Below are 13,185 nucleotides of genomic sequence, written 5' to 3' on the forward strand. Positions count from 1 at the left end.
TGCGTCCATTGCTCATGATATGATCAAATAGGTTTCAGGGCAAATAAAGCTCTACTGTACCCTTTTGCAAACTGGAAACTTCAGTTAGGAGCTAATTTTGAACGTTAAAGACTTAAATAGAGACAGAAATTGGAATTTGCTGTTGTGTGAGAAAAGTGCAGATACATCCGTCGCTCCGCTCACTGACCGAGTGCAGTAAGTCATAGTTGTTCTTCGAACGTATTTAGCTGATTTAACACTGCTTGATGGAACCAAAGGTGGCAGCAACGTTGACTATTGGAAATAATAAGAGTTGTTCATATTTGAACAAAAACAAGACCTCGTTTGATCTTATTTCCCTGTTGTAGTACACATCATTTTAAAAGCAGATTACAAAGTAGATGTTTATTCATATGAAAGTCCCATTTTGCTTCCTGTGAACACGCTGCCCCAATTTCTACTTTTAACGGGATATATATACAGTAACACTCACAGAGAGCAAGGCTTTAAAAGATATGGAGAAAATGCATGAGGGAGGAGCAGAGCCCGTCTTCCCCTGGCGCCGACTCCCCATTTATAACACTAAAAATAAAAGAACATAACTTTTAGGATCCCAGGATCCCTCTCTTTCCCTCTGTAACTCTACCAGTTGTGCTCGCCGTCCACTTCCTGTACACTCTGAAGGCTTTGACCAGGTGTCTGGCCACCCCAATATATCTCCTTCAAACACTCCGGACCCTCCACTATAAATACCTTCCCTTCCTCTTGAGGTCCAAGTTACCCCACACACACACACACACACACACACACACACACACACACAAAGGCAGTATGCAGTAGAACAGAATAAAATAGAGGTCTCAATCTTGCAAATAAAGCTGTATACAAATACAAACGAACACTCCTCTCCAACCAAGAAGTGAGATTGCTGCCAGTACGATTCTCCACTTGACTAGAAGAATGTATTTGTGGCACGGCACACACACACGCACACACACACTGAAGCTAATAAACCAGTTCTATTGAGTACCAAGGAGGGTCAGTGGTAATAATGGCTGGCTGCTCTTGACTCTTTCCCCCTCTCTGTCCTTTTCTTTTCCCTCCTCCTCTAAATTCAATTCTCTTTTCAATGTGAATCCCCCTCATCTCTGTCGTTCCTCTCCTCTCTCTCCCTCCTCTCTCCTCTTTCTCTCTCTCCCTCTCCTCTTTCATCTCAATTCCCTTGTCGGCCTGTAGAGCTTTATTTCATCTTAGGCCTGTATTATTTGGTTGCAGTGGCTCTTGACACGGCACAGCAGTTTCAGGTTAATATATTTTGCAGCATCTGGACTTCCTCGTGTTATTAATCAAAACTCAAGAGGCTGAAAAGCAGAAAGAATAAAAATCTTGGATCGGTGTGACAGTTGTGCAGGGTGCTGGCAACCATTTTTAATTTTTGTTTTCATGAATGATACCAATCAAGAGGATGTTTTTTTAGTGGGATTTTGGTGGGATTTTTTTCACGAAACACAAACAAAACAAAAGAATCAAAACATTTTTTGATTGGCCAGACAATGTACCAGTTACATTCATTTCCCTCCATCACATTGATCTCGTATTGTTTGTAGCAGTAGTTCAGTGATCTGGGTATTTTCAGTAGAACCTGGACAGTAAATAACCTGTTTTGGAACTAACTGCCTGAAGACATTAAATCTACATTTTTTAAATCTCTGTTAAAGCTTGCTTTTCTAAACTTTCATTTTGTATCTGCTGATGTTTGGTTCGGCTCTGTTGCCCTCTAGCTCTTTGTGTGTATATTTATGAGTTAATGTCTTTGTGTATGTGTGCGTGTGTGTGATGTGGGTGCATATTTTATATGAAATTATGTATACAGCTAGTACCTTCAGCCAAGCAGTTAAGACACATGTAACAATGCTGATAATTCCCATGGACTGTAGCTAGATGGGCATTATTGCCTGTTTATTTTGTCATTAGTAGTTGCCAGTGGTAGTTAATTAAAAGCAAATACTATCTGTAATTGATATATTTTAGATTTAGAGGTCAGTATGTTCTTGTCATACAAGCTAAAAGCTGAGGTGAACAGTTTTTCTGATATTTACCCGCTGAAATCTGAGAGTTGTTCTCTGTAGTTGTTAGACACAAAAGAAAGAAGACGGGGTGAGCCGCTGAACATTTTCTTTCAGACCTGAAAGCTGAGAAAAACTGCATTTTCAAGTGTAATTTGCTACATGAAAGCAGAGCAAAACTGAATTGAACAAGAGATATCATTGCATGACCTGCTCTTTCAATAACACCTGATGTAGTATTATCCCAAACTCACATTGTATTCTGAGAAGGGGAATAACATCTTGTTGCTACAACTTGAAAGCACACAAAATGGGATGGTGATCAATCGTTGATGCGCTTTCAAGAATTTTATGTGATTACAGCACCTTACAGGTTATACTGTTGGCATGTGTTTTTGTTCGTAAAAAAAAGGAGACAGAGTTGCTGCTGTCAGTTTTAGCCCAGTCATTCTCAAAGGGGCAGATTAATGTCTTTTTAAAGTCAGAAATTTGAAAATCCTGGCGGGACATCTATACAGACTTTTTATTAATTGCTGAACACTTATTCCCAGTCAGCTGATCACGTTTGGAGTACATCCAATATGAGCCAGCATTCAAACCACACTGTTTCTGTGTCTCTCTGCTGCCTCCTAGATGTTCCAACGGATACTACGGACAGCCCACCGTGCCAGGGAGCTCCTGCCAGCCCTGTGATTGCCATGGCAATCTGGACCTAACCATACCTGGCAGCTGTGATCCAATCACAGGCCAGTGTCTGCGCTGTCGTCAAGGTTATGGTGGCGCAACTTGCGACAGTTGCGCTGAAGGTTACTACGGAGATGCTATCACAGCTAAAAACTGCCAACGTAAGTAAACTGGTCAACAATCATCAAAAAAATGAGAAAACTAGCATCAATTATAATTATGGTAGTAATAAATGCATAAAAAAAGTTATCGAATACTTTTGTTAATATTTATAGTAATTGTTTAAATTAAGACTCACAAGAAATAAAACACAGTCTTGCTCAATTCAATACATTCAGCGATTTTGCTGTTACAGCCTTGCTTCGTCTGCTTTGACCGACAGCTTATGGTGACTAATGTTAGTTAATAAAAGCAAGCTTTTGATACGCATTGCTGTACAACTGACATTAAAGAGTTGGTTTGTTGTTTTTGTTAGTCTTCGCCTCTTATGCTATTGTTACGCTGCATGTAGCGTTATTGTTTGATTCTATAAAAAGCCACAGTGGGCGCTGATCAGCAAAAAGTTGCATAGGCTCGTCTTAAAGTCTAGTATGAGAGTACATTCCAAGAATACAGATTTTTGCTGAGGCTTTGGTATCATTGTCATAATGGTATTTAGAGTTTGACAATCAGACATTGTACCAACATCCTGACTTTAAAGCCCCTATTTGCAAGACTTGAACACTGTTCTTTACCTCACATCCTCACAGACTGACCGAGAGACTCTGAGAATGAACTGTGTAAAGGTGATTGAATCAGTTTGTCTTGGTATTGTCTATGAACAGTATGCCATCAGAATGACTTTAAGGCGCTCTAATGCGATTAAAAAGCAATTCTAAACATATTGACTATAGGAGGGAAAACATCATCCACTTAAAAAAAAAAATCATTAGAAAAGCCAATATTGTGGCTTCAGTGTCTCAGCAGGGGCGTTGCACTGACGACCAGTATTTCCTCCATGAAACTCAATTTTAGCTAAATGATACCTTTAATCCTTTCACTAACACACTGAGTAGATAGTACACCATCTGGAGTGTGTGGTGTGTGTGTGTGTGTGTGTGTGTGATTGACTGTGCGTCGGCAAGCAGCTGCGCTAGTAGGTGGTGTGATGTCGGAGCGGCCTACTGACTGCCAGCTGTGCTTAAGAGTGAGAATAAAAAACTGTACCTGTAAAGAACAAGAGAGGAAGAGAGAGAGAGAGAGATGGCAGCGAATACAGACGTACAGATGGCGCTTGTTTGTGAAAATCTTCATCGGAACCTGACGATAACGGCGGCACTGGCAGCGAGGCGGGCAGAAAGACAGATTAACAGAAAGACACCTCATTAAAGAGCGATAGACGGACGAGGCAGATGAAAAGACGGATAAAACCACCAGACTCGCACAGAAGCAGGTAGACAGGCTGACAGGGGGTATTAATGTGTATTTGATAGTTCATTGTTCTGTAGTTGTTTCCCCTCTCCACCCAGCTAAATGGTTATTGATTAATCAGCCTGATCTATTGCTCTCCTACAGTGCTGATCGGCTGCTCGTGTCTGGGAGTTGGGGGGTTGTTATTGATCCTGCACGAATGGCCGCCAGGAATTATTAAAACACGACAACTCTCTCTCTCTCTCCGCTTCTGTCAGTCTGTCGCTCTCTCCCCGTCCGCCTCGCTCTCCCTATCGCTCCCAGTCTTAATGAATTTTATTGAGTGGAGCAGGAGAGTTCAAGCCGAGTCCATTTGTGCACGATTAGACTGTAAAAATCCTTTACTTTTTCTTTTGATGTCAGAGTTCCCATCTGCGGCCATTTTTGACGCAGCCATTTTGTGTCTCGCCCTAATAGCGGTTCATTCTGTCTTGGGGATGGAAAAGGGTTTGATTTTGCAGGCAAACTTGGCCGCAAAGCAATTTATTTGAGGAATAAATCCAAGACAATTAAGTCCTCTGACCATTTCTCACATGGGGAAAAGTCATTTGCAAGTTGTTGAAAAGATGTGTGAGTTGCACTGTCACACATTTACCCAGGCCCTGAAACAAAGTGGATGTGTAGTAATTCAATAATGTAATTATGCTTCCTGTGTCTCTGACACTTAATGAATGTTTCATAGATACTTCATAGAGTAGATCAATGAACTCTTTGGGGATCTCCCAATTCCAATTTCACCCCTCTTAATGGACTGTCCAGTACAGTCGTCTGTGCTGAGACCTTTTTATGGGACGGATGGGCCGCTGAAACGTAGCAAGGTAGATTTAAAAGCCAAAAAAAGTCTGAACAAACTGTTTTAATCTGAGCCAGAGCCCAAATCAATGCAGCATTTAATGAGTCGTAAACAATCCTGAACTGAATTTGTGTCATTCACAGTACAAACTGCTCATCTTTTTATTTCCCTTACGTTGATGAAGTTTTGAAATTTTGTTTTGTCACACCCACATTTCAGTTTTTTGTACCCCTCCCCCGAACACTGACTGTCCTATTATAGCTTAGCAACCGTAAGCAGTCCTGTCAAGCTTTGGATTGATCCACATGCCGATGAGTTGTACACAGTGATACCCACAATAAAGATATTGCGGGATGTTTTTTTTCACCCTTTCCAAAGCTAAAAAGACAAGAGCACGTGACACAGCTCAGACATCGCTTTGTCCTAATACATTACCAATCACACAAAGCTGCTTTGAGCTGCATTGGCCAAGCAAAACAGGAAACTTGCATTAAGCAGGCAATTGATGTTTTAATGGATTTATTGCACAACGTTCCAGCTCTCTATCATCTCCCCTCAAGGCCTCCATGTGAACATGAACACCATATTTCAGCAGCGTACTTACAACAGAAGATTCCCACGTGTATGTCTACTTGTTTACCTTGTATGTACTGTATATGTACACTTAATAGGTCGCATCACGCCCGGCCGCCTCCCCGACGCACCATTGTAGTACTAATGATATGGAATAGATGCACAATAGCTTCTCCTGCTGTTTGTTTGCGTGACAGATTGCTGATTTCAACAGAACATAATGTATTTCAAGTTGCAAAAAAATATTTTTTGCCATCAGGGCCTGAACTGAAAAAAAAAAAGAAAAGAAAAAGAAACAACAAACCACAACAAAAAGCAACATTTCATCTCACAACAAGGCTTTGCATTGTGGCGACTGACAGAACCGAGTCCAGATGGTCCCCGAAGGGTGAAGCTGTGGGGGTGAGAGACTGTGAGAGAGAGAGAGAGATTGTGTGAACCAGAGTCAAACATATATCTGCATGTTTTCTTGTGTGTTTAATCAGGCATGCGTGTGTGTACATCTGCGTGTCTGTGTGTGTGGGAGGGCATGCGTGCCTCTCTCTGCGTTCGTGTGTGAAGCAGGAATTAATGTATGTTGTGCACTGTATGTGTGTGTTTCTCCATATTTCTGTGTGTTTGTGTTTGGACATCTGTTGTACCCCTCTCTCTCTCTCTCTCTCTCTCTCTCTCTCTCTCTCTCTCACTTTCCCATCCCACACTCAGGTCTGTCCTTCTGTCTCTTTTAAAGACGGTAGCGAATGGCGGGAGGTAGAACAGGCTGAGTGTGTGTCTATGTGATGGGCTGTGTGCTACTATTTCTTAAGAAGGTGTGTGTGTGCGTGTGTGCATGCATGTGTGCATATGTGTGTGTGTGTTTCCTACAGCCAACCCAGCAGATGGGAGCTGTGATGTTCAAGCTTTTAATTGTATATCTAATGGGTTGATGTGATATGCATGTGTGGGTGTGTCTTTTTTTTTTCCTTGTAGGATTTAAACACACATAGTTGAATAAAGTTGAAGTCACATAAAGTATCTCAGAGAGAGAGATATGAAAGGTCATATGTGGGAATAAGTTCAGATATTTCTGTAACTAATCTATTCAGGAAGCATAAAAGCAGCACACACATGACAAAGGCCAAGAGCTGAATGTATGAGAAATGTCTGAAGAAGGGCTTGTGCCCAAAGTGTCACAAGTTAGTATATGAACTAATGTGTGGGCTCTATTTTTCAGTTTTTTACACGTATACTTCTGCCCAGCACCTAGTATTTATTGTGTTTGGACGTGAAAAACTGTAAATTTAATGGTACTACGGGGGCATTTTTTTTGCTTTTATTATTAACAGTAGAGAGATCCAACAAATGTCCCCGTCCGGACTGAAACTGGGGGACGTATTTCATGGTCAAGCCATGGAGGTGCCCCGAAAATATGTAAATTTTTTGATTACTTAACACAGTTCAGCGTTGAAACTGTCCCCTACGCTTCCTCCTTACGCATCAGGAGCACCTGCCTGTTTAATTAGTCACATTCCATTAGTGCTTCCTCCATTGCATCTTCATCTGCGTCTAAAGGTTTCTTTCTTAACCTTAAGTGTGGATTTATACATCGACGAACCCTTAGGACCTATTTTTGTTGTCAGTTTGACGGTGGTGATGAGGTTCACTCAGCTTCGTCTGGATGGAGGACTCACTGGCTGCTGTTTGTTTTTTACTTGCTTTCGCTCTGCACACTCAGCAGCAGATTTTCATCAGAGCAAACAGGGCAAATCTATTCAGAAATTAATGAAAATGTTGTCCTCTGTTGCAGCCTTGCTTTGTCATATAGGCTCATGCTTAAGATGGTTATGTTTTTATATTCAAAATGTAATCTGGCAAAACTAAATCAGCCCACTCGAGTGAAGAATCTATTTGGGGAATAGAATATTTCCTCTAAAGTGCAGTCAGCAGGATATTAAAGAGCATATCGACAGCTAATCCCGAAGAAGACCTTAAGCTGGATCTGAGCTCTTATGCAGCCGACTGTAGTGTGAAGTAAACACACCCACCAACTTCTGTTATTGTTAAACCGATATGTGCTATTATATGTACTCGTGTAGAAATTCTGCCATTAGGAAATGATAATTGATATGAAATATGCTGTTTTTTTTTCTCCTCTCCTCTCCTCTCCTCTCCTGCAGCCTGCCAGTGCCATACTAATGGCTCTGTATCTGAGGTCTGCAGTAAGGAGACTGGACAGTGCCAGTGCAGAGAAAACGTGGTTGGCAGACAGTGCGACGAGTGCATGGTAAGTATTTTGACAGGTGCCAATAATCTTTACAGATATTTCTAATATGTGTTGGCGCCATTCCTGTGTAGCCTTTTTATTCATTTATTTTCCACATACACTGCTCCATTTCTGGCACTAATTCTCCCTGTTTTTCATGTTGTAATCTTGTAATATATGTGTGTAATGGATTTTTAACCCCATTTACTACTGTGATGATATTTGTATTAAACTTTATTTTTCCCATTGCTTTAAATCAAACACGTTTTTTAGTTTGCCAACAATGTGATGGGTACCCGGTAGGTCAAAATCTGATTGATGTTCCTTCAAATTGTAATTCACAGCCTATACTTCAGATTTGACATCGTACATACATAGCTATATGGCACTTTTCTTAATATCTAAGCACAAAGAATGGATTTGCACCTTATTGATATTTTACAGTACATATTTGCACTCTTTACTACTTTGTACTGCACCAATTTCCTCCTGGACAAATATATTTCCATCTTTTCTATCTTAATACACACTGTTGTACTGGTGTATTAGGAGTTATTGAAATGTAGGAACCTCATCAGTATCCTGCAGAATTCAATCTGCTATGTATACTTTTACAGTCTCCTGCTCCTCAGTTTTTGCTGTGTCAGCTTCAGGCTGTAATAGGTGAGGTCACACATGTATCAAGTCTGCAGGACAAAAAGATGCAGCATTATACTAATATTTCACACAAAATGGTTGTTTTTATTCTAAAGGTCATTCATAGTGAAGTCACTAATCTTTTCATTGGTCGATTTTTTGGTTCTTTAATTGTTAGCATAACTATATTGTAGGAATAATACAATAACTATGATGTTGAATAATGTTTTTTATCTCATGTTTACATAGATATTTTTAATTTTTTTTACTTTCACTTTTTCACTTCTTGTACGTTCAGTTTGGTGTTTTCATTTATCCTGCTCACTCTTGCTCTTTGGTCCCCTGTCTGTACCCCCTCCACCTTTCTGCGCTGCGATTGGTCCAGCCTAACTGCTGGTGGGATGCTGAGCGTCAGGAGTGTCTGCCGTGTCGCTGCAGCCCTCACGGCTCTATTTCTCAGCGCTGTGATGTCGAGGGCCGCTGCATCTGTCGCCCCGGTTTTGTGGGCCGACGCTGTGACTTGCGTCGCCAGGGTTACGAGAGGCGGGAAACACGGAGGCCGGTGGAGCGAATTCCCATGGAAGCTGTGCAGCAGAGATGGGGGGGGTCGTCCCGCACGGGGGGTTGTCCCAGGGGGGCGTACAGGCCTAGGACAGGGGTAACACACACTGCACGTGGATGACAGTGGTGTGTTTTATGTAGCATGGGTGTGTTTACGTGGTGTGCAAAAAATGTTATAGATGAACGGCCATTCCTGCTGTTGAAGAGCACATTTAAATCACTTCATGTGTGTTAAGCATCAAACTGTTTGTGTTTGTGGATGTGATGGTTTGAGGGCTGAATTTTAAAACATTGCATGAAAATGGAGGTGCGTATGACATGTTGCTGTGTTTTTCTGTGAAAGACATTTCCATTTGAGGATGCTGCTGTGTGTGCGCTCTAATGCCAGGTCCAGAGCACATCATGTGGGGAAACATACACATAATGAGCGATCTTTAACACATTTTAATACCATCCCGCCAATGAGACATCAGTGAAAAATGTCACATCTTTAAGAAACTCCCAGTGTTTCTTGTTTCTGAGCTGGTGTTGTAAATGTCATTACTTTTAGGCAAATCATGATGTTTGTGATTTTTTCTGAGGAAGCCACATTCTGCATTCAGGAAGCAGATTTATTTTTGTTCATTTTTATCTGAACTGCACCTTATTCAAATTTTCTGTCCTGGCAACATTTCAGAAGATTTGTTAAAATTGCCTTGGCTGGCATGCTGCTTCTCAAGGGGCACTTTGTGAATGTGTGGGTCCTGTGTGATGAACCAACATGCATGTGTTTTATTTTCCTCAGCAGCAACAAGGATATGTTTTCAGACTGTCAAACAACTTCCAAAGGAAGCAGTTTTTAGTTGGCTTCTAAACAAGACAACAAGACAAATACTATTTAAAAAGTCAATCAAATCATGTTTTATGTCGCTTTATCTGAGCTTGACAAGACTGAAAAATCTCAAATACAACATTTTTATTCCTTTATATGTCCTCTCTTCTTTTTCATTCAGTTTTCAGAAAGTCTTCATCTTGTGTCATAACAACCTTGTCACTAAGTTGCTCGGGCGTGTCTGCAACGTGTCTTACCCCAATTCCACCACCTTCTACTCTCAGTTCCATTTACAGCCTCTTTCTCCTTGTCTCTTTCTGTGTTTCCATAGCCTCAGACTCACGGCATTACCACAGGTGGAGCGTGTGTCCCGTGTCACTGTAACTCGTTTGGCTCCAAGTCATTTGACTGCGATGAAGCCGGTCAGTGCCGGTGCCAGCCGGGCGTCACCGGACCAAAATGTGACCGCTGCTCGCGAGGGTTCTTCAACTTCCAGGAGGGCGGCTGCACACGTAAGCCTAGACACTGGAGCAGAAAAGAGAGTGTTTTCCTGATATCAGCCCACAGAACAAAATTGTAGCTCAATCAACAGGAAATCCTGACTCAATCAGGGCATGTAGATTTGTTCTGTATTTACACCGTAATTTGCAATGAAAGTCATGTCAGCAATCGCAAAATGCTTTTCTCATTAAACTGCTGCTCTGCTCTTCTTTCTTTTTAATTTAAAGTTTACACAAATTGTCTGCAGATAAATTAAAAAAAGTTGTTGTGTCATTGCAGAAATGCACGCTATTCCTTCACATCATGGTGCCAGCTTTATAATTATTGCAAAGCGAGCTCTCTCTTTTTTTTTTTTTTTGCTCACAAGCAGGACAAAGCTAAACGTCTCTGTAGCAAAACATTGCAAAAAATCTTCTGAATGTGAGCCGCTGGCTTCAGTTAAAAGCTTGCTGCTTTGTATCAGAAAAAAATAATTAGTCGGTGTAGGCATTTCTTCCCGCTTCACTTTCGCATGGACATAATACAGTTGGTATCTACAATATACTGTAACTTCACAGCATCATCAGTTTCCTTCAGACACGCAGAATTCCTGTCTCATAAAAGTTGGTCGCAGATATTATGTCGAACTTTCATTGCCTTGATGATCATGTATTTTTGACATTGCACCATGTTTTATAAATAGTTCTGCAGGTTTCCCCTGGGTTGTGAAACATGCATCATGGCAAAAGCTGTAGTTACATCAAACATAGCACCAATCCATATATGCATGTATGTTTATGTAGATGGAAGGAACAAATAAAAAACTGAAGGATGGAAGGAAAGAGGAGGGCAGCAGTAAAGAATGGTCAAATTAGAGAATCAAGACTAAATACTGTGTCTGCGAGATGGTGGAAAAATGAAATGTTGCCAAGAGAAACGAGCTGCTGATTGATACGAACATCTTTGAAGGTTGAACACACAGAATAATAATGACATGACCAATGAATTATGGAGCTAAAAGATTTCTTGCTCATCTTGGCTGGTGAACAAACAAAACAGCTGATAATAACTATCTGTGAAGAATGTTTGAAGATTAAATCCTTTAAACAAATCAGGTTTAGTCAAATTTTCGGGAAATCCGTGTTTTGCTGTCTGGCTACCTGTTTGCATTCATGCAAATGAGAGAATCATCAGTTTACAGAAGGGCATTGCTCATTTTGTTTTTAGATGTTGACAGTAGTTAATACTTTCTTTCTTTAATCCCCATCCTGTTGTGATCAGTGTTATATGTAGAAGCACAAACGTTACAGCTAATTTAATTTGCACAGATTTACTGAAACTCCTCTTCCAGTAGCAGTGATTCACTGTTTAATCAGCAGGGATTTAACACCAAGCTCATGTCTATATTGACAGCTGACATTAAAAGGTCAAGTTCACCTATATTGTGCAGCATGTCACTGATTCAGAGTTGTAGCATGCTGGTGTTGGAAGTGGAAATTCTTGCAAATGTGTGAATATTCCATACAGTTTCTGTGAAAAGTGGTTAGAGGCTGTACTCTAAAATAAAAGCATTTCCATTTTGTTGAAAAATATTCATTTAAATTTGAGCAAAATCTGCTCGGTAAAGTCTGAGTCACTTTAAATTACCTGTTAATACACTTTGCAAGAAATATTGACCATTCAAGATATTCAGTCAAGATATTCATTCAAAAGACACTCTTCCTCTTCCAAATGAAAAGTTGCATTCATTAGTAATAAAACACACCCTTGCTCTATTCAATGCACTCAGGGATTTTGCTGATTCTTACTCGATCTGGTATTAGCCGTAGCATATGTTGGCTAATGTCGATTGCTAATCCAGAACGGTAGGCTCACTTTAACAACTCCTAGTTTAGACCGATGCTAGCTTTAATAGATACTGCAGTGATTATCCTTTTAGAGCAGTAGCTGGTATTATATTTGTTGTTATTGCTATACTGATCAGATGTAGCAGTGGTGAACTGATCAAAAAAGTGTCCATCTGAAAGCTATTAGCTGTTGCAAAAGCTGAGGATTTTCTCTGCCATTGCCTGAGGGTGTGTTTCGTCATCTGAAAATGCTTTAGTCATTTTCTAAATGTCTAATCCAGACCAGAGTCATTTCTTTCATAAGGGAATATGCTCAAATTATTAAATCATATGCCCTAAAAACTTGGCAACCCAGGCAGCAGGTGCAGCAAACCTGTGCTGCCCAAAATGAAGATTAAGCATCCACGCACCCCAAGTACGGCTATGAATAGCTTTTCCCACATATCTCCTTATGCAATATATTATTGATGCTAACCACTATTGACAGCCAAGAAAAAGAGTAATAAATTAGCCAGAAAGCCCAGTTATACAACAGAAAGACACGATAGGGCTGGGAATTCTTTGCTTTGATTTGTCTTAAAATCAGCACCTCAGTGCAGCGGTCAGGTTACAGAAATAATATGCTGGCTTGTGTTTAATGTTCCAGGGAATTTACTGCAGGCGAGTCAGAATACAAATATGATTCAGGCTGTGGGCACTGGAAACATAACTTTACTAACATAATTTACATGGATTAATCAGGTGTTTTTCCATTAAATTTCAGGGAACATAACATCATTAAATTAATTGAAATATTAGCAATATCATGTAACTGTCCTGTAAAGATGACCTCACATTTCATGAGCACTGACATTTCAATTCAACCAGTGCACTTGGCAAGATTTTGCAATTGTGTTTTCTGGGGAATGGTGGTATTTAAAGTAATTGGTAGCAAGTAAATTGAAATAAATGGCACTGTGGGATTATGGGTGTTACAATAAGCAGCTCAATCTTTACTCAGTAGCTCAAATTACCCTTTCAAATTCCTATAACTGAAACTGCTTTATTTGAATTATTATTGCATG

At 40.4% G+C, this 13,185-nt stretch overlaps 1 protein-coding gene across 1 annotated transcript in view; it reads left to right on the top strand.

Annotated features, from left to right (window-relative positions):
* Positions 1-13,185, top strand: part of lama2 (laminin, alpha 2) — a 153,672-nt gene that overhangs the window by 66,302 nt on the left and 74,185 nt on the right. The window contains exons 21-24 of the mRNA XM_041959394.1: positions 2,679-2,890; positions 7,701-7,807; positions 8,808-9,080; positions 10,126-10,306. Of these exons, the coding sequence (XP_041815328.1) occupies positions 2,679-2,890; positions 7,701-7,807; positions 8,808-9,080; positions 10,126-10,306 (773 nt within the window). The remainder of the gene's footprint in view (positions 1-2,678; positions 2,891-7,700; positions 7,808-8,807; positions 9,081-10,125; positions 10,307-13,185) is intronic.

Source organism: Chelmon rostratus, chromosome 18 (genome assembly GCF_017976325.1).
Source record: "Chelmon rostratus isolate fCheRos1 chromosome 18, fCheRos1.pri, whole genome shotgun sequence".
In the NCBI taxonomy this organism is placed as follows: Eukaryota; Metazoa; Chordata; class Actinopteri; order Chaetodontiformes; family Chaetodontidae; genus Chelmon; species Chelmon rostratus.